We start from the raw sequence: 19,595 nt of genomic DNA, 5'->3' as shown, positions 1-19,595 counted from the left end.
TTAATTATAAAATTACCACTACCCTCAAAGTAAAATAATACATTTTCTGATTCATTAACGGAATTATTCAAAAATATGCAAGAATAAGTTTCGTTTGAAAAAATATATTCATATGCAAATCTTGCATGACTTGATGTTGCTTTATTTCCTCTGAAATAGCTGTAATTAATATAAGTCTTACAACGGCCAACAAAAAATGCAGTTTTTCCTTGTGCAGTGTTGTCAGTAACATTTACATTTGACACCGAGTTAGTATATCCTTCAGATAAACAAAAAGTACTATATTCTGAATTTCCCAAGTGAATTGATGTAAGATAAAGAGAAGTATTCGATAAATATCGAGCAGATACTGAACAATATGATCCTATATTTAATGTATTACATATTGTACTACAAACTCGATAACTAATGCAATTGCCTTTATTCATGTATATACAACCTCCATTTGATGAGGTTGTGTTTAAATTTGAACAATTTAAGAATGTGGAAAAACTTACAAGAAGTTTTGTGTTTGAGTTTCCTTCAATTCGAATAACGCCATTTGGACTAAGAAATGAAAAGAATGTTTCGTCAACAAAACAATTTCCGGATTCATTGATTGTTTCATTCTTGTCATATGTAGTATGGTCTGTATCTTTATCATAATAATAATTCCATACTAAGTTATCAAAATGAAAATAATGCAATAATTCTTTTTTTAACTATGAAAGCGCATCACGGAAAACAAGATCGACGATTTTCGAAAATGATTGTCTCAAAAAAGATCTAAACAATAGATTTCAAAATAAATAATAATGATAGAGAATAATTGACGATAAAACTAATTGTATTATACAAGATAGCTGCCAATTGGAGTAATAAATTAGAGTACTCCAATAAATTCTTTCATTTCTGGAATAGAGAGGAGAAAGGAAGCTATCAGTAAATTTCTAGGATGTCACTTTTCTTGAGACTGCCAATATTCAAAAATATTAAGGGTGCACCCGTATGTACGTTTATTTGAGAGGAGGAGGATTACCCTCTCAATTTTGAGGGATTCGTTAGTTTATTTTCTCGATGAATATGCAATAAAATTTGATTTTTACCTTATCAATATACTTCATATAATATACACATGTTCATGTAAAAACTTTTTTCCAAAATCCTCAGGAATTAAGGGATTTTTGAATTTTAATAATTTTTTTCGAATTTTTTCGAAAAAAAAATATTTTCAGAACCGCCTTAACGGCTAAGATTTAGGAACAATGTTAAGTATCAAAAAGAAAGGAGGTCTGATATAGACAACATATATCGTTGAAGGTTGAAAAATTCTCTAATATTTGAGCCCAAAATTTCAAATTTTAATTTTTTGAAAAAAGAGGCCACCCGTATGTACGTTTATTTGAGAGGAGGAGAATTATATTTTTGAAAGGGTGAACCATTATGAATATGTTAATTATATAATAATATGTATTATTATAAAAAAGAAAAAATAAAGCACGTTAAAATTTTTCTTTCTTGATTTTTTACAAATCTACTTAGAATTATGCAAAATATGACTAAATAATTATAAATTTCAAGTTAAATTTTAATTTTGATAAATAATTTAAATTTCAAAATATCAAGTTCAGTTCGACTATGTATGTAGTAATTCCTCAATAAAGTGCCAAAACCCTATTAAAACATATGAACATTTTCAACATTTTAATGTTTTTATTTAAAAATTTGATGGAATATGAGCTTCAAACAATTATTATGTAAATAAAAATAATTAAATATATGTATTTATTCGTATTACAACCGTAGTAAGTCGATTCTTCCTTTCTTCTACTGAGTTTTGAATTTGATTTCGAATTGTAAAGAGATTCAAAGGGAAAATACTAGCGGATAAAAACTAACTCCATGAAAGCGTCATAATGGAGTCAAGTTGTATTTTTTGATATTTTTTGCTTTTCGAGCCTAAATAGGTAGCCAAGATAATGCCTAAAAATAAGGTTCTAAATTCTGAAGTTTACATGATCCTCTCGTGTGCACCCTTAATCTGAAACGTTTTTCAATTTTATTATCAGTTGTTTAATCTTATATTTCAAAGACAATTTATACAAACCAATAATTCTATAAACACACAAAATCAATATCATAGCCAATATTTTATCACCAAGACTATAACAAAGTGAAGATGAGACATATAAAAATTTAATTTTGGTGACACTTTTCGTTCAAGTAAGCTTTTAAAAGTCATTAATTTATTCATTTCATAAAAATCAAAAGAAATTTTAATTACATTAGGATAAAAACTAAATAATATGAAAAACTTAAATCCAAACATTGTTTATTAGCTTTACATGAATTTGAAAAATTAATTTTATTTTTGGTGCTTTTAACCCACAAACTGACTTCAGTAACTGATCTACCATTTGCCGGTATTTTGTAACTATTCCCACCATATGCAGTATTGTATCTTCCAATCGCAAATTGCCAAACACCACCAGGACATCCATCAATGAAGGAGCCTGATGAAATTGAAGGATTGGATTTCACTAAACCTCCCCAATAACAATTGTCTCTTTTCAGATCGGCATAGATTCGAATAGGATTATAACCGGTAACATTATATGGGGTGAAAATTCCGGTATAATTGTCTGTTTCATTTATAGGATTATTGGTTTGTTGCCAGTAATTGTAGATTGAAAGTTCTGGATAGTAAAGAAGAAAAGTGAATTTAGAGTCTGAATCTCGTTCGTCATCTGAGAGTTCAGACAAGATAGAATATTTATTTTCTTCATCAACATTTAATACTTCTAAATTATTATTAAAGTAAACATCTGGAGAATTTTTATGTTCAAAGACCTTTAAGAATACATTATTATCAAAAATACTATATTCCCTAGGTTAGGTATGAGGGGCTTCCAGGGGCTGCGCCCCTTCTAGCCCTAAGAAATTTTGCCCAAGACCCAAGAGGAGGACCGAACCCCAGCCGACCAGCCGGTGACTTTTTTGTAGAGCACTCAAAATAGTATAACTTTGTCCGGACAAGTAAGGGTCTATCGTCGCTACAGGAAAAGTTACAGGCGTTCCAAGGAAGTATACTTTGAGAAGCCTTTCCCCCCTTATAGAATGAGATAGGACGGTTATTTTACAGAACTGACAACACTTTGACCGAGTAGTTTTTTGTGCTGAACAAAAAGTGTCATATAAACATCTGTCAAAAACCGTTTTTTACTTCACTTAAAATGCCACGTAAGCTACGTAAGAATATACGTAAGAGGAAGGGAGCATTGAAACATCCAATAGTAAAACTGACACCACAACAACAGTTGCAACAACAAATGATGAATGACCCCACTATGTTGCAACAAATGTCAAGCAACCCTATGCTTTTAAACCGAGTTATTGGTGCACAGAGTGGAGGTTTAAGAGCGGCACTTTTAGCGAAAATGGCAGGCTATGGTGGAGCTGCAGACGGAACAGCTTATAACCCTCAAAGTCAAATGAATTTGAGTTCACTCAAAAATCAAATAACAGATGTCAAAAAGTCAAACATAGACATACAGAAACAAATAAGTGAAAACGAAAAGAAACTAGAATATGACAGACACACAAAGAAACTCAATGAGTTAAACGTAGAGAAAAAGAAGAAAGAAGAACAACTGAAAGAACTAAGTACAGAGGAATATGCGAAAAAAGTGTCAGAAAAAGCAGCAGAAGTAGCAAAAATGGAACAAGATGTTATAAATTTGAAAAACCATACTACTCAATATAAAGTACTGAAAGATGAAGAAATAAAACAAAAAGCCCTGAAGACATATATGGATAGCGATGAGTATAAAAAAGAAGTTGAAGCAAATGTAAAGGCAGAAAAACTTTTACAGTTGCAAAACCAAACCGTACAGTATGAAAACTTAGCACAAGAAAGTAAAAATAACGACGCAGCCATGCAAAAGGCAATGAAAAGCGCAGAATATATAAAAGCTAATAATGACTGGTTAGATGCCCAAGCCAACGCTAAAGCAGCCCAACTTATAGGGTCAATAAGGACAAAAATACAAGCGGATGAAGACAGTTCAAATGAAGCTTTAATGAATGCTGACTTTAAGAACGCCTTCGAAGCTCTTCATAGTAAGGTGAAACTAGTGAACGACTTCTCATCTGGAAAGAAACTGAAGTCTGAAGGTTTCGACAAAGAGTTAAGAGAAGTAGCACAAAATATGACGAAAATAACAGATGCAGCAACGAGACAGGCAGTTCAAAGTGCCTATGACGCCGTTAGAGCAACTGTTGTGGAAAGTCAAGAAAAATAGTTACAACAGACCAAAACAGACCTAGTAAATGCTTTCTTAAAAACGAAAAGTCAGGTAGGACATTATGCTGCAGATGGAACATATGTGCCAGCTGGTGGAACTTATATACCAGCTGGTGGAGCTTATATACTAGCTAGTGGAACTTATATACCACCAAACCCTCCAAGAGAAGCACCTGCACCAGGACTACCTAAAACATTTACATCGTCACATGGACAGACACAGACACAGGCATGCACCAAAACCAACACAACAACCAACACAAACAACCAAACAGTTCAAAACACTGCACCACAACCAACAGTTCAAAACACTGCACCACAACCAACAGTTCAAAACACTGCACCACAACCAACAGTTCAAAACACTGCACCACAACCAACAGTTCAAAACACTGCACCACAACCAACAGTTCAAAACACTGCACCACAACCAACAGTTCAAAACACTGCACCACAACCACAAACAGAGCAAGGACATAAAAGAAGTAGAGAACAAGGAAACCAAGAATTCTTAAAAATGCTTAAGGAAAATTATGGTTACCCAGATACTCTTGACTTTAGTGACAGATATAAAAAGCTATTAGAAAGTTCAAGGAAGGAAATACTGACCCGAACCTATTTAGCTTTATGGTTCAGCACCAAATGGGATATAATTTCAAACCTGGAAAATACAAGCTCGCTAAGGGATATGATTTAATAGCATATCATCCAAATGACATGACTGAATTTACTCCGAGATATTTGGTGTCAGAGCTAAATGATAATTCAACTCTCTTCATGAAACGCGTAAAAAATAGAGACGGAACGAAAGAAGAAAGGTTTATGAGTCCGGATGACTTAATAGGGAACTTTTAAAAACGGTCTCGGAATATATGAAATGCCAGCAGATGAGGTACAAGAAACTCCACAGGAAGAAGTTCAGATACAACCAGACATGAAGAAATAGTTTCAGCAACAACAGCTAGAAGAGCCTGAAGGAAACGAACAAGTCCTCCTTTGGAAACTAACTTCACAGAACTAGATGAAGATTTGGAACAGCCGAAAAATCTTGACCCTCAACAAGTGTATGCGGAGAATATGGAATCTTTCCAAGAGTCTAAGAAAAATTCGGCTGACATAGTAGAAGAATATCGAAAAATGTTCGCCGACATACAAAAGACTCCAACATCAGATGAAAATATTCAGCATAGAATGGAAGTACTGAAAGAAATGTACGCAAATACAATAATCCTTTTTACTTACGACCATATAACGTTCAATCTTTGGCTGAACTCGGTGAAAATAAAAGGTTAAATTTCACCAAAACATATAGAAATGAAACATTGTTTAAAGTTCATTCAGAACCTAACCAATATGGAAACAAACCTACTTTTGTTTCTGCAGACTATGGAACTACAATGAGATGGGGTCATAAAGCTAATCCGGATAGGTGGTTCATAAACTTACAACCTCAATTCCAAGAAGTTGTAGACGCAATGGAAGTGAATGGTGAACCAGATATAGCTGGTATTTTCAGCGCGGCTTTAATGCCATTGAAAGATATGAAACATGCAGATATTTTGGACCAGTATGAAATGAACATGGCTGAAGGAAATATAACACCTGACGTTCTAGAACATTTATCTCAAAGAACTACACAGAACCATAGAGATGGTATATTTGGTGAAGAGTTTAGAAAGAAAGTTAGGGAGAGAGAAGGAAGAGAACCTATTGTACATGACCTTGCAAACGAAAGTTTACAAAATGTCATAAAAACTTACTTTGCAGACAATGAACCGAGAAGGGATGAATATTTAAGAAAACTCAAATGGACAGTACCAAATGAAATGTTAGTATTGAAAAACATGTCCTTGACAAAATAAAACCAACTACAGAAATAAATGACGCAAGACTGAAACATTGGGTAAAAGCTTTCCCATTCACAAAAGATATTGTTGGTAACATGGAAAGAAAACCAGAATGGCTACAAAAACATATATTTGGAAACGAGCTTATTCCATATGGACAAGCTCTGTTTGAAGAGCTTGAACCGGAAACTCAGGAAAGAGTCATGCAAACAATACGCGAAGACTCAAATACAAACTATGACAAAATCTTTCTAGGATATAGGTTACCTGAGATGGGCGACCAGAGCCCAAAGGCAAAAAGGACATGGGAAATTTTACAACATACTAGGTGAACATGAGGCAAAGATGCAACAACTTGAAGCAAGAGGGCAAGTTACCAAAAGCGACACCAAAGAAGAAGAGTAGAACAAAGTGAAATAGTGAAGAAGTAACTTCATCTAGTGAAAGTAGTGGCAATGAAGGAAAAAGAAGAGTTAAAAAATCAGTCAGGAAGAAAGTAAAGCTTGGTCTGATGTGGGTTCTATTATGACACATAAATCCAACTATTCTATATTTTTACCCATATGAAATGTACGCCGCTCAGAATATAACGCCAACAGTTTTGGATGCCATGAACGGAAATGTTTCCGAATGGTATAAACGAATGCGACAATGCCATTAGAAGGTCAGAATAGTTCCTGAACTTACGAATATACAACTGCTGTTTCTTATGGAAACGTAGGTGAGTTTGGAGAAGGTTCTTCAACAACAGTAGATATTGCTTGCGAAGGTTTCATATTATTTCTATGACAACTCATTCTTATACGTGGAACAAGACATTGAATAAAACCTTCTGCCAAGTTGTCTGCAAGAAAGGTTGCAATGGAATTTTTCTATGTCGGATACCAATATGCTCCAGAAGTTTTCATGGGATATAAGATATATTCTAACTCTGACTTAGTTCAACAGTAACATGGGCAAACTATGAATGGTTCGCTTTGAGAAACTCAGTACAACCACAAGCTAGAGAACAAACAGACCAGTATGCAAATATTGAGAAATAAGAAGACTTGACCCTTAACGTTCAGGAGTTTATGTTAACCTTCTGGTTCAGATGGAACTGCTGCCACTAAAGTAAAACTGAAACTTAGAGTTCCTTTGTCATCTTTCCTCATCTTCAGGTTTTTAAGATACTTGCCAAACTGGGCAGGAAAAATTTCTATCGAACTTACTCCAAGCAAAAATAACTTAGTCATTGCACCAACACAAGACCCATTCACTATTACAGACGTAAAGGGAACAAATCAAACGTCATTCGCCGAATTTTGCAAAGGACAAAGTGACTTAGACTTTGGTTTCTCAAACTTCAACAATGAAGTAAACTTTATTTCAATGCTGCTGGAACTGCTTGGGACCCAGTTAAGTTTACATGCGAAAAATTTGAATGCAAGAGAATAGAAAGCAGACTTGCAGTCTATATGTTGGACCCAGATATTTCAAATGCTTTAGCTGCCAAATATATTGCAGTTCCACTTATGTTCCCTATACACCAAATATCTGTCAAAGACTTTGCAGGTGAAGTTGGAAACCAAAATCCAGGAGCCGCAGGTGCAAGAACAGATATTGCTTTAACAACTGCAATGAAACATGCAGATACTATGTTTGTACTGTTCGACGAACTATAAATGACTATTCTTGTTTCTACAACCCTGGTATTAATATATCATATAAACATAGATGGCAAATATTATCCAGAGAAGAATATTCTACAGTTGAGGATATGAGGTCATACAACTTGACATTAGAATGCTATGAACTTTAACAACATCACACAAACCATTAACCTGAAATGCAAAGTTCTATTATGCATATGTGAAAGTATGGACTCATACAGGAGGTCAAAAAACTCAATATACAAATGGAGACCGTTCAAACTTTTGGCTTGGCATTCCATTTGCTGACTCAGAAGACTTTATGGTGGTATTTCAACTGTTGGTACTGTACAAATACAATATACTGGTGACAGAGACGGTCCAGATGAATTGAAAGCAAAGAAGTTTACAAAACCAATAGCACTTTTCACGGAAGATGCTCTTTGAAGATTCGTTCGATGAAACCTGCTGGGGCTTCCTCAGATTGGCATAACGACAGCTTCCATCGAGCAGATTTTGGCAGCAGGTCAGTAAGTTGTTCTTGAACTGACTTCTCTCCGTCAAATATTGACAGTACGCCAGTTTTGACATAATATTGTATTATAAACTTTCCTTTAGAAATATCTGTAAGTTTTGAAGTTATATTTTTGTCTGCTTCAAGAACTTTCACCATTTCAGTTATACCAACTTTCTTGCTTTATGAAAATATTTTGGTTCAGCAAAGACTGCTATTCTATAACATTTACCATTGTTTGTATAAAGAACTATTCTGTCAATGTATTTGTATTGTTTGTGTGTGTAAACTTTGTTCTGCTTCAATTCGAAGAGATACTCGAATACGTCCATCTTTTATTCTAAGTAAAATGTCATTTCCGAAAATAGAAGCGTAAGTGTTTCAAAAGGTTTAATGGCGGTGGCAGATGTGAAGTTAAATTCACCAACTCAAACAAACAGTCAAAGTGTTATTGTCAATGTCAAAGACAGAGATGTTGAAGTGGGGAAACCATACGAGGACGAAGATGGTATAACAATTGTTCCTGTAAAAGAACAACCAACATATCCTGAAGTTAGCAGAGACTTAAGTTTGTGCAGATATTCGAACGACTACCAACAACTGAAAGACAAACTTCAAACTCAGGAGAAGATTTGTCAAGCTTTAAGTTAATGTTAAACTTGGTCGAACACAACCCTGTAAAGTGAACTCATATGTCATTGCACCTCATGAAGTTTTGAAAGAACTATTGAAACTTTTGACAGAGGCAGACGATATAAACATCAAAGAAATAGAACCCGACATTAGTTGCTGTGGTGTTTCATATAATGTCATTGAAAGATATACGTTATGAAAGGAGGTGAAACGTTGAACTTAAAGTATAGTTTCCCAGACGTATAAAATATTTGACGACCACAACATTTCATTAAAATTTATTTGCTAAGTAAAAATGTCAAAACTTCTTGAAAGATGTTTGAAGAAAAATAATATAGACTTTATTTCATGTAAAGGACTTTTACAACCTTTTGAACGATATGAAAGACCCTGTTTTGTTTGTTCGTGTAGACAAAGGAAAGTTCTTGTTACAAAATATTTGAACTTCTTAGACAGAGAACTTCGAAACGCCATGTGAAAGTTTAGATGAAGTTCTTCTCCACTTTCAGAAAACTTTTAAATATATATAAATGGCAGAAGATATATAATGTTTTATACTATTACGACTAAAAAACCCTGAGGTCATATAATTCTATAACAACAAACTTACAAAGTCCTCAAGGACGATATTGTAAACTAACCTTAAACACAATGACGACTAAAGCCTGTTTTGCTCTTTTGACACCAGAAGACTTTATTGTTGTGAATGGTAAAAAAATACTCCTTTGAAGATACTTACTCAGATATACCACCAACAGGTTTTGTTGACTTATTTAATACTTTAAGTACGGGTGTAACATGTGCTGCAACTAGAGCAGGTTTCATTATGTTTGGATGTCCGACTGAGTTTTACTATAAACGATATGAGCTATAATACAAAACTTATTTCTGGTTTTTACTACCAACAGTTTCCTATAACAGGAAAAGTGTCATACAAGGAATGTCTATTCCATTGACATTAAGCACACCAATCTTATATATTGTTTAAACTTAGGTTCAAAGTGTTATTCGAATGTTGACAGAAACTATTATGACCAAAAGATACTTATGCGTATAAACAATACTTTCTCTGCTGGTTTGCCTATTGTTCATTCGAATGCAGAATTTTCAACCTTAGTGAACTCAAACACTTTGGCAAGTATAACGTTGACATTAGTTGACGATTTGTTCCTGTAAAATTTTATGTCCTATGTATTTGTCAATGACGGCAGAAAGTTTCGAATTGGAAGATGCAACTGGTGAAAGTATTGTATTACAAGAACAACTTCAACAACAAATAGCTCAAGAACAACAAATGCAACAAATGCAACAACAAGTCAAGAATAAAAAAAAATATTTTTTTTTATTTTTATAAAAATGTACAGAATAGATGTTTCAGATTTTTATGACTTCCAAGCATTCAGAAATATGTGTCCATTTCGAGACTATAACAAAGCAGTCGAGAATTTGAAACGTTTAGTCATTTATGTCGACTCTGCCCCAGAATGTTATGTTATGAAAGAATGGGATGTAGTCTTTAACAAACCAAGAGCAACAATAGTTTCAGAACAAGAATGTAGACAGAAACTTAAGAAAATAAAAGTTGTACAAGTTGGCATGAAGATGTTAGATGCTTGGGATATCTTATTGTCAAAGTTAGAAGATTTTTCAGTTCGAGGTATAAAGTTCTATACACCTTCTCCAAACTTCTATTCTATCTTCACTGGATATAAATACGAACAAGTAGAATGGAAAGAAAATATTATAGAAGCTTGGTTAGACCATGTCAAAGAAATTATATGCAATGGAAACGAAAGAGTCTATGAGTATATCTTATGTTGGTTTGCAAACATCTTACAACATCCAAGTGCTAAAAATGAAACTGCTCTCATTATAATTGGAAAACAAGGAACTGGTAAGAACACATTCTTTACAGATATTTTGTGCAAACTGTTAGAAGGTTATTCGAACCCGAATATGACAAACTTAGAAAACATCTGTGGCAAGTTTAACTCCTCAATAGAGAATATGAAACTTATAGTTTGCAATGAACTTCAAAGTATAGATACAACAAAAGTTTTGAACTCAGATGCTTTGAAGAGTCTTATAACAGACAAAGTTGGAGTTGTTGAAAGAAAATATAAAGACCAAAGAGTTTGTGAAAATGTTGCAAACTTCATTATGGTTTCAAACAATGCTGTTCCGATGAAATTAGAAAGTTCTGACAGAAGATATGTAGTTGTCAGAACGTCAGATTCTCATATGCAAGATACAGAATATTTTGACGACTTAGCAGAAACTTTGACATCTGACTTTTACAACCACTTGTTCTCATATTTTATGACATTAGATATTTCAAAGTTCAATCCAAGACAAATTCCACATACCGAAGAGAGACAAACATTGTTAGAAGCAAACAAGAGTGTATATGAACTGTTCATAGATGAAACTGACTTTGTGTCATTAGATGAAAGGTCATTGTACGATTCGTATAAACAATATTGTCAAGAATATGGTTATATGACAGCGTCTAAACGAACATTCTTGGCAAATTGTCAAAAGTCTTTTAGACGTACAGAATGGTGTATATACAAAGAAAAATTTTTATGAGTAAATTTAAAAAAAAATATTTTTTTATCCGATAGAAAAGATGACGAAATTCATCTCAGTAAACAAGTACATGTCAGGACTTAAAGAAGAACTAGACCCATTCACATATTTGAATGTTTACTTCTACCATTTTGAAAAGTCTTCATTCAGCAGCAAGTTTGGAACATCGAACCAGTTAAGTTTGCTATTGTGACTAAAAATGGTGCGAAATTTGAAGACTTAGACATAGAAGGTTTGTTAGCAGTCAAAGAAAGTTTTGACAGAAGGTTTTCAAACCTTAAAGAAGGCAAAGCATACAAACTTGTTATACCTTATGAACCAAAGAAAGCAGACGACTATGAATATTATGAGTCTAAGATAGTTGAAGTTCAAGGTAAATTGGGTAAAAAGATTTTAGAGTCTAAGCCAGTGTTTGCTCCTAAAGAGGAAGAGAACATTGACATTGACCCAGAAATGTTCTAAAAATAAAATTTTATTTTTACATGTCAAATTTCTTTTTCTCTGGAACTGGTTCAGGTTCTTTCTTCTCTTCTTCTACTTTCTTTTCTTTCTTTTCTCTCTTCTTCTTTTCTGGTGGAGTTATGTCAAACTTCTCAGAACCATATTTTTGTAAAAGTTCTTTGTCCTTTAATAGCTCTTCTATTCTGTTTTCTATTTCATCTTCAAGAACAGCGCATGTGTCTTCTTTGCATTCTAAGAACTTTTGTTGGACTTCATCTTTCCAATCGGCGTCATCTCTGTCAACAAGGCTGTCATTGACAAATTTTAAGACTGCTCTGCTTAATGTTTTATGGTTCTTGTCATATTCCCAGAAACAGAACTTTAGAACAAATTCACCTTTCTTGTTTACACTATGTAAGATTTTATGGTCGACAGATGTTTTGCTGTCAAAAAGTTTGTCTCGAATATAGATAGCGAAATCGCTAGACATTTTCTAAAAAGATAAAAATTTTAATTTTTCTAAAAATATGTTAGAAAAAAAGTTTGCTGACATTGACAAGAAATTTTGAGAATGTTTTAAACAAGAACAAGAGGAAGTTAGAAAATGCTCAGATAAAGCCTATACATGACAAGTTCTTATTTGCTCAGAATGGTATAACAGGTCTAATTGCACCACCTGGGTCTGGTAAGACTTTCACTTATCTTAAAATGGCTGCACAACAACAAGAACTAGATGAGAAGAACCCATTCTATGAGTTAGTTGTTATTTGTGTACTTCTGGTCAATTTGACCAAACCGTCAATTCGTTCAAAGATATTATAAAGAAGTCTAAGTTAGTATGTATAAAGGATACTGAGTTGTTAGATTGGATAAAGAAGTACCAAAGAAGAGTTTTGAAGTATAATGCTATAAATGAGTATATAAATTCGAAGTTTAAAGACCCAAATGAGGAAATGCAGAGAATATTAGAGAAGAAACACTTCAGAAACAAACAGAAAGAGATAGAATACATTTCGAAGAAATTGCAATCTTACGATTGGAAGACATACCCTCATAGATGTCTTCTTTTTTAGATGATTTCGCCTCTCATCCTTTGTTAAAGAATAGAGACCAAGATATGTGTCGAATTCTTAAGAAGCTCAGACACTTTAACATCTCAGTTGTCATTTGTGTACAGACAGCAAAGAGTTTAAGTAAGGATGTTAAAAGAATACTTACTGACATTATACTTTTCCCCGGATTGTCCGACGACGATTTCATGGAACTTATGAAAGAGTCCATGGCAGGTAAGTTTGACAGACATGAACTATGGGAGAAGTACAAAGTCATACAAGACCCTCATACTTCTTTCAGAATTCATATCTACGCAAACAAAGTTCAAATTGTAAAAAGTCAAGCTTGAAAAATGTAAGTGTTTAGTCTTAGTAAGTCTGTTGTGGTGCTGGGCTGTCGGTCTTCTTCTGGCTTTGGAAGGCATTCAGGAAGAGGAACGTCAGTCATCCGTTTGTGTCCTGTCGGAAGGAAAAACTTTTTCTGTCGGAAGGAAAAACTTTTTCTGAAGTTCGACCAAAAAGTTCTCAATTTTCGAAAATTTGAATGGTTTACGGACGGACAACTGGAAAATTTTTTCTTGTCGTCGGGAAAAATTTTTTCTGTCGGAAGGAAAAACTTTTTCTGTCGGAAGGAAAAACTTTTTCTGTCGGATGGAAGGACTCGGAATGCCAGAAGGATTTGACGAGGCAATTTACCTAATTGAGCTACTTGAGCCATCTGAAGTCAAGCGTAAAAATAAAGAGTGCAATTTACTCTACTTGTTTGAAGTTGTCAAAATACTCTGTTATTTTTTCCTTCAGTAGCGGTAAGTCTTCTTTGAAGGTAAGTATTGTACAACCTTTCATATCATAGTGTGTTTGAGGTAACGTATCTTGAACTATTTGTTTCACATCTTCATTTGGGGTCATTGAAATCGGTAAGTTTTCGCGATAGAACCAATTTCTGTCAGATTTGTAAATCTTAGCAAGGTCGTAAAAGCTTTTGTTGTTTCTTCTGACTAAATGCAACATAACCATGTCACTGTCTTCTTCTTTCTCCATATCTTCAGTATAAATCATATACTTATAGTTCTTTTCCTTTCCTTTTGGTACCGAACGTGGTATTCTTTTCTGAATGTTTTTGTCTTTTGCTTCAATGACTTCATCTTTTGCTTCAAGCTTGTTTTCCATCTCTTCACGTTCTTGTCTATGAATTTCGTCAAGAAGTTTGTAAACATGCCATGCATAACGAGGCGAAGCCCACATTGCAACTGCATTTACTAAAAGTCTATGTACATAATATCCTCTTAAATTTATTGGCAAATTTTTACGATTTTCATGTGTTTTATGCAAGACCGAAAAAAGTCGGTCTAGAGAAATTTCACTCAAAAGTTCTTGTGTGCTTTGGTTTTTGAACCAGTCGTCTGCGTGTTTAGTGTCTGGAGCAAAACATGCTGTCAAAATACTTTGCATTTGGTACATATCGTCTTTGACCGAACGAATGAGACGTAATTGTTTGTTAAACTGTATGTACTCATATTCTTCATTTATGGCTTCATGAACGATAGCAGTTGTTGTGTTCTCTGATGTTGACATATCTGTCCTTACATACAAAATAAAAAAATAAATAAAAATAAAACTAACTTTATTTTTTCTATCTTAAGGAAATTCACTGTTTTCATAGAGTTTTGGCGACTAAGGTTTCTTACGTACTCGCTGTTCTTCACTGTTTTCATAGAGTTTTAGGCGACCCAGAAAAAAGTCGGTCTCGCTGTGCTTCATGATTTTCATAGAGTTTTGGCGACTAAGGTTTCTTACCTACTCGCTGTTCTTCACTGTTTTCATACGGAATCTCTTCTCTCGGTTTTCCGAGGGAAGCAATCTTATGCCATTTTACTCAGATTTTTGTGCTGAATTCAGCAAAAATATATTTTAGGGTAGAAGGTTAGATCTAACCTGTTTTCTAACCTGTTTTCTACCCTCGTGAATTTTCATGATTTCATCGTACATGTTTTGTCAAGACTTCTTCGTAATGAGCGTAAATCAGACAAAAATATATTTTAGGGTAGATGGTTAGATCTAACCTGTTTTCTAACCTCTTTTCTCACCTCATGAATTTTCATGATTTCATCGTATATGTTTTGTCAAGACTTCTTCGTAAATGTTTTGTCAAACATGAACGTATATGTTTTGTCAAACATGAACGTATATGTTTTGTCAAGACTTCTTCGTAAATGTTTTGTCAAAACTTCTTCGTACATGTTTTGTCAAAACTTCTTCGTAATGAGCGTAAATCAGACAAAAATATATTTTAGGGTAGAAGGTTAGATCTAACCTGTTTTCTAACCTGTTTTCTACCCTCGTGAATTTTCATGAATTTTCCCGAAATAAAAAATAAAGTTAGTTTTATTTCATTTATTTTGTATGTAAAGACATGATTTCAGGGATTTTTTTGACGAAGTGAAGGTTGACACTTCGTCAAATTTTATAAAAAAATTAGCGTTATTTTCTGACTTTCACAAAAGACCAAAAATAAACGCTTTACATGTATTTTTCAGCAACTTCGTCAAATAATTTTATAGCTTTATCTATCTCATCTACTTCAAACGTTTCTTTACCTTTTATGGGAGCACCATACATTTTCTCAAACTTTTCAAGTAGTTCTGTTTCTGCAGCTCTCATATCATTAGCAAACACAACCTTGACTCTATTGACTGTACTGTCATATCTTTGAGTTATATTATATGTTCTTCCTATCTTATATCTTTTTGTATTGAAGTCCTTCGGTTTCTGAACGATGTAAAGTAAGCCTTCACTGCAACGTTCCGTATCGAATGAACCATATGTTATGAAGTTATATCCAACAACTGGGTCTAACCATAACAAAACTATTGGTATAAGACTTTTGTCTATAAGATATGCTGTAGTTCCATAGAATCTTACCGATATCATAAGCTCAGGATTTCTTGTCAAAATTTTCTGAGTAGAAGCAATTCTAACCCAGTCCTTCGGTCTCTTTCCAGATGGAGATAAAATGTCTGACAAAGAATATTTGTTGTATTTCTTTGAGTATCTTACGTTTAAATCACCTATTCTAACCAATTTGGTGTCATTGTCTATCTTTTTAACTGTTTCAAACTCAATGTTTGACATTTCTGTCTTTAAGTCTGCATAGTCGTTTCTCATTCTTTCTATCTCTTTGACGGAGTAGTTATATCTCCTCATTGCTGCCTTACATTTTGAACATTGCGGGTTCATTTTTGCGTTATATTCTGAAACCTTACCTGCTAGAACAACCAAGGCGTCAATTGCTCTCTTCATCTCAAAAGCTGCTGGTTTTATTTGTTTGTTCCATATTTTACATCTTTTATCTTTATCTCTTATCTGCCATACACATTCAGCAACTAACGAAACAAAGTTGTCGTAGGTCTTAAATTCTTCAGATTTATATATGTCAGAAACATTCTTATATACCATGTCGCAATCTTTGTCCATAACCTTATGGTTGCAATGAAATCCAAGGAATTCATAGTTTACCTTTCGTATGAACTTCTTTATTTCTACTGAGTCAGTTGGTTTCACTTCAATTTCATCGAATTCAGGAATAGTGAGCTTTTGTTGTTGGATTTCAGGCAATTTGGGTAAATGTTCCACCAGGTCCTGCATGTCGTAAAGATACTGTTCATTTTGTTCATCTTTCGCACAACAGTCCAAAGTACTTGTTAAAAGTTCCTGCTTTATCTTCTGGATTTCTGTTTCAAAAGTATATGAAGAAGGAATGAAGCTTTTCATTTCTACTAACATAGATGTTGGATTCATGACTAACGAGTTTGGTGCTGTTGTTTGAATTGTTGTTGCTTCGACTGACATTTCTGTTCTTTTATACAAAATAAAAAAAAATAAAAAAATAAAACTAACTTTATTTTTTATTTCGGGAAAATTCATGAAAATTCAAGAGGGTAGAAATGAGGTTAGAAAACAGGTTAGATCTAACCTTCTACCCTAAATTATATTTTTGGGTCCTTTACGCTCATTACGATGAAGAAGTCTTGACAAAACATTTACGAAGAAGTCATGAAAATTCAAGAGGGTAGAAATGAGGTTAGAAAACAGGTTAGATCTAACCTTCTACCCTAAATTATATTTTTGGGTCCTTTACGCTCATTACGATGAAGAAGTCTTGACAAAACATTTACGAAGAAGTCTTGACAAAACATTTACGAAGAAGTCATGACAAAACATTTACGAAGAAGTCATGACAAATTCAAGAGGGTAGAAAACAGGTTAGAAAACAGGTTAGATCTAACCTTCTACCCTAAATTATATTTTTGGGTCCTTTACACTCATTACGAAGAAGTCTTGACAAAACATTTACGAAGAAGTCTTGACAAAACATTTACGAAGAAGTCTTGACAAAACATTTACGAAGAAGTCTTGACAAAACATTTACGAAGAAGTCTTGACAAAACATTTACGAAGAAGTCTTGACAAATTCAAGAGGGTAGAAAACGTGTTAGAAAACGTGTTAGATCTAACCATCTACCCGACATTCTCGTCAAATACAAAAAAATACAAAAAATGACACTTTTTCATTATATAACTGTTATTTTTTGACGAAGTGAACGTTTGCACTTCGTCAAAAAAATCCCTGAAATCATATCTTACATACAAAAAAATGAAAAAAATGACACTTTTTCATTAGATAACTGTTATTTTTTGACGAAGTGAACGTTTGCACTTCGTCAAAAAAATCCCTGAAATCATATCTTACATACAAAAAAATGAAGAATAAATGAAATAAAACTAACTTTATTTTTTCTATCTTAAGGAAATTCATGAAAATTCAAGAGGTTAGAAAACGTGTTAGAAAACGTGTTAGATCTAACCTCTTCACCTAAATTATATTTTTGGTGTAAATTTCATTGACTGACTGACTGACGGCACAAAGTGGCATAACGAAAACATTTACGAAGAAGTCTTGACAAAACATTTACGAAGAAGTCTTGACAAATTCAAGAGGTGAAAAAAGAGGTTAGAAAACGTGTTAGATCTCACCTCTTCACCTAAACATTATTTTTGTCTGATTTACGCTCATTACGATGAAGAAATCATGACAAAACATGTACGATGAAGTTTTGACAAAACATGTACGAAGAAGTCTTGACAAAACATGTACGTTCATGTTTGACAAAGCATGTACGATGAAGAAATCATGACAAAACATGTACGATGAAGTTTTGACAAAACATGTACGAAGAAGTCTTGACAAAACATGTACGTTCATGTTTGACAAAACATTTACGAAGAAGTCTTGACAAAGCATGTACGAAGAAGTCATGACAAAACATTTACGAAGAAGTCTTGACAAAACATTTACACTCATTACGAAGAAGTCTTGACAAAACATTTACGAAGAAGTCATGACAAAACATTTACGAAGAAGTCATGACAAATTCAAGAGGGTAGAAAACAGGTTAGAAAACAGGTTAGATCTAACCTTCTACCCTAAATTATATTTTTGGGTCCTTTACACTCATTACGATGAAGTCTTGACAAAACATTTACGAAGAAGTCATGAAAATTCAAGAGGGTAGAAAACAGGTTAGAAAACAGGTTAGATCTAACCTTCTACCCGACATTCTCGTCAAATACAAAAAAATACAAAAAATGACACTTTTTCATTATATAACTGTTATTTTTTGACGAAGTGAACGTTTGCACTTCGTCAAAAAAATCCCTGAAATCATATCTTTACATACAAAATAAAACTAACTTTATTTTTTATTTCGGGAAAATTCATGAAAATTCAAGAGGTGAAAAAAGAGGTTAGAAAACAGGTTAGATCTAACCTCTTCACCTAAATTATATTTTTGGTCCGGGAACAACTTTCTCTCAATTGGAGCTGTAGCATACTCTTTGCGTAAGCGGTTCAGACCTTCTTCGAACTCTTGGTCTCTCTTCGATTTGGATTGAGATTGGAATTGCTGGGGTGGAGCTTGCTGGAACATCCAAGGGTTGGGGCAGTAAGGCATAGGCAGAGGAGGGTAGTTCGGGAAGCCTTGTGGTGGGTAGTAACCTTGAGGTGGAAATTGGTAGAAATTCGGAGGTACTTGCTGGAACTGAGGTTGCTGAGGAGACTGTTGTGGTTCTTTAGGTTCCTCTGGTTCGGGAATGGACTCGGTTGGTGGAACGTCAGTCATCTGTTTGTGTCCTGTCGGAAGGAAAAACTTTTTCTGTCGGAAGGAAAACTTTTTCTGTCGGAAGGAAAAAATTTTTCTGTTGGAAGGAAAATTTTTCTGAAGTTCGACCAAAAAGTTCTCAATTTTCGAAAATTTGAATGGTTTACGGACGGACAACTGGAAAATTTTTTCTTGTCGTCGGGAAAAATTTTTTCTGTCGGAAGGAAAAATTTTTTCTGTCGGAAGGAAAAACTTTTTCTGTCAGAAGGAAAAACTTTTTCTGTCGGAAGGAAAAAATTTTTCTGTTGGAAGGAAAAACTTTTTCTGAAGTTCGACCAAAAAGTTCTCAATTTTCGAAAATTTGAATGGTTTACGGACGGACAACTGGAAAATTTTTTCTTGTCGTCGGGAAAAATTTTTTCTGTCGGAAGGAAAAACTTTTTCTGTC

At 33.8% G+C, this 19,595-nt stretch overlaps 8 protein-coding genes and 3 pseudogenes across 11 annotated transcripts, besides 2 other annotated features; 6 read left to right on the top strand and 5 right to left on the bottom strand.

Annotated features, from left to right (window-relative positions):
* Positions 1–975: 975 nt before the first annotated feature.
* Positions 976–2,015: a mobile genetic element.
* A 1,296-nt stretch (positions 2,016–3,311) lies between these two features.
* TVAGG3_0780010 (protein of unknown function, DUF4106 family) lies at positions 3,312–3,894 on the top strand (the record flags this gene model as incomplete). The annotated part of the gene is made up of 1 exon (XM_051246272.1): positions 3,312–3,894. A coding segment is annotated over one exon (583 nt), but the record flags the coding sequence as incomplete, so codon positions are not given.
* A 32-nt stretch (positions 3,895–3,926) lies between these two features.
* Positions 3,927–4,280, top strand: TVAGG3_0780000 (protein of unknown function, DUF4106 family; the record flags this gene model as incomplete). The annotated part of the gene is made up of 1 exon (XM_051246271.1): positions 3,927–4,280. One exon carries the CDS (start codon positions 3,927–3,929, stop codon positions 4,278–4,280), a length of 354 nt encoding a protein of 117 aa, XP_051081746.1.
* A 218-nt stretch (positions 4,281–4,498) lies between these two features.
* Positions 4,499–4,797, top strand: TVAGG3_0779990 (annotated as a pseudogene). The gene has a single exon. A coding segment is annotated over exon 1 (299 nt).
* An 825-nt stretch (positions 4,798–5,622) lies between these two features.
* Positions 5,623–19,595: part of a mobile genetic element that runs on past the window's edge.
* On the top strand, positions 10,264–11,213 carry TVAGG3_0779980 (uncharacterized protein; the record flags this gene model as incomplete). Its single annotated transcript, XM_051246270.1, has 1 exon — positions 10,264–11,213. A coding segment is annotated over one exon (950 nt), but the record flags the coding sequence as incomplete, so codon positions are not given.
* Positions 11,659–11,958, top strand: TVAGG3_0779970 (protein of unknown function, DUF4108 family; the record flags this gene model as incomplete). Its single annotated transcript, XM_051246269.1, has 1 exon — positions 11,659–11,958. A coding segment is annotated over one exon (300 nt), but the record flags the coding sequence as incomplete, so codon positions are not given.
* Positions 11,975–12,427, bottom strand: TVAGG3_0779960 (uncharacterized protein; the record flags this gene model as incomplete). Its single annotated transcript, XM_051246268.1, has 1 exon — positions 11,975–12,427. One exon carries the CDS (start codon positions 12,425–12,427, stop codon positions 11,975–11,977), a length of 453 nt encoding a protein of 150 aa, XP_051081743.1.
* Positions 12,465–13,339, top strand: TVAGG3_0779950 (annotated as a pseudogene). The gene has a single exon. A coding segment is annotated over exon 1 (875 nt).
* On the bottom strand, positions 13,828–14,450 carry TVAGG3_0779940 (KilA, N-terminal/APSES-type HTH, DNA-binding family; the record flags this gene model as incomplete). The annotated part of the gene is made up of 1 exon (XM_051246267.1): positions 13,828–14,450. A coding segment is annotated over one exon (623 nt), but the record flags the coding sequence as incomplete, so codon positions are not given.
* On the bottom strand, positions 15,510–15,904 carry TVAGG3_0779930 (annotated as a pseudogene). The gene has a single exon. A coding segment is annotated over exon 1 (395 nt).
* TVAGG3_0779920 (organellar and viral DNA polymerase type B) lies at positions 16,214–16,838 on the bottom strand (the record flags this gene model as incomplete). The annotated part of the gene is made up of 1 exon (XM_051246266.1): positions 16,214–16,838. A coding segment is annotated over one exon (625 nt), but the record flags the coding sequence as incomplete, so codon positions are not given.
* On the bottom strand, positions 18,743–19,168 carry TVAGG3_0779910 (uncharacterized protein; the record flags this gene model as incomplete). The annotated part of the gene is made up of 1 exon (XM_051246265.1): positions 18,743–19,168. The coding sequence occupies one exon, from the start codon at positions 19,166–19,168 to the stop codon at positions 18,743–18,745; it is 426 nt and encodes a 141-aa protein (XP_051081740.1).

The sequence above is a fragment of the Trichomonas vaginalis genome, chromosome VI, assembly GCF_026262505.1.
Source record: "Trichomonas vaginalis G3 chromosome VI, whole genome shotgun sequence".
In the NCBI taxonomy this organism is placed as follows: Eukaryota; Parabasalia; order Trichomonadida; family Trichomonadidae; genus Trichomonas; species Trichomonas vaginalis.
The sequence above is the reverse complement of the archived record's forward strand: the minus strand, read 5'-3'. Positions and strand labels throughout refer to the sequence as shown.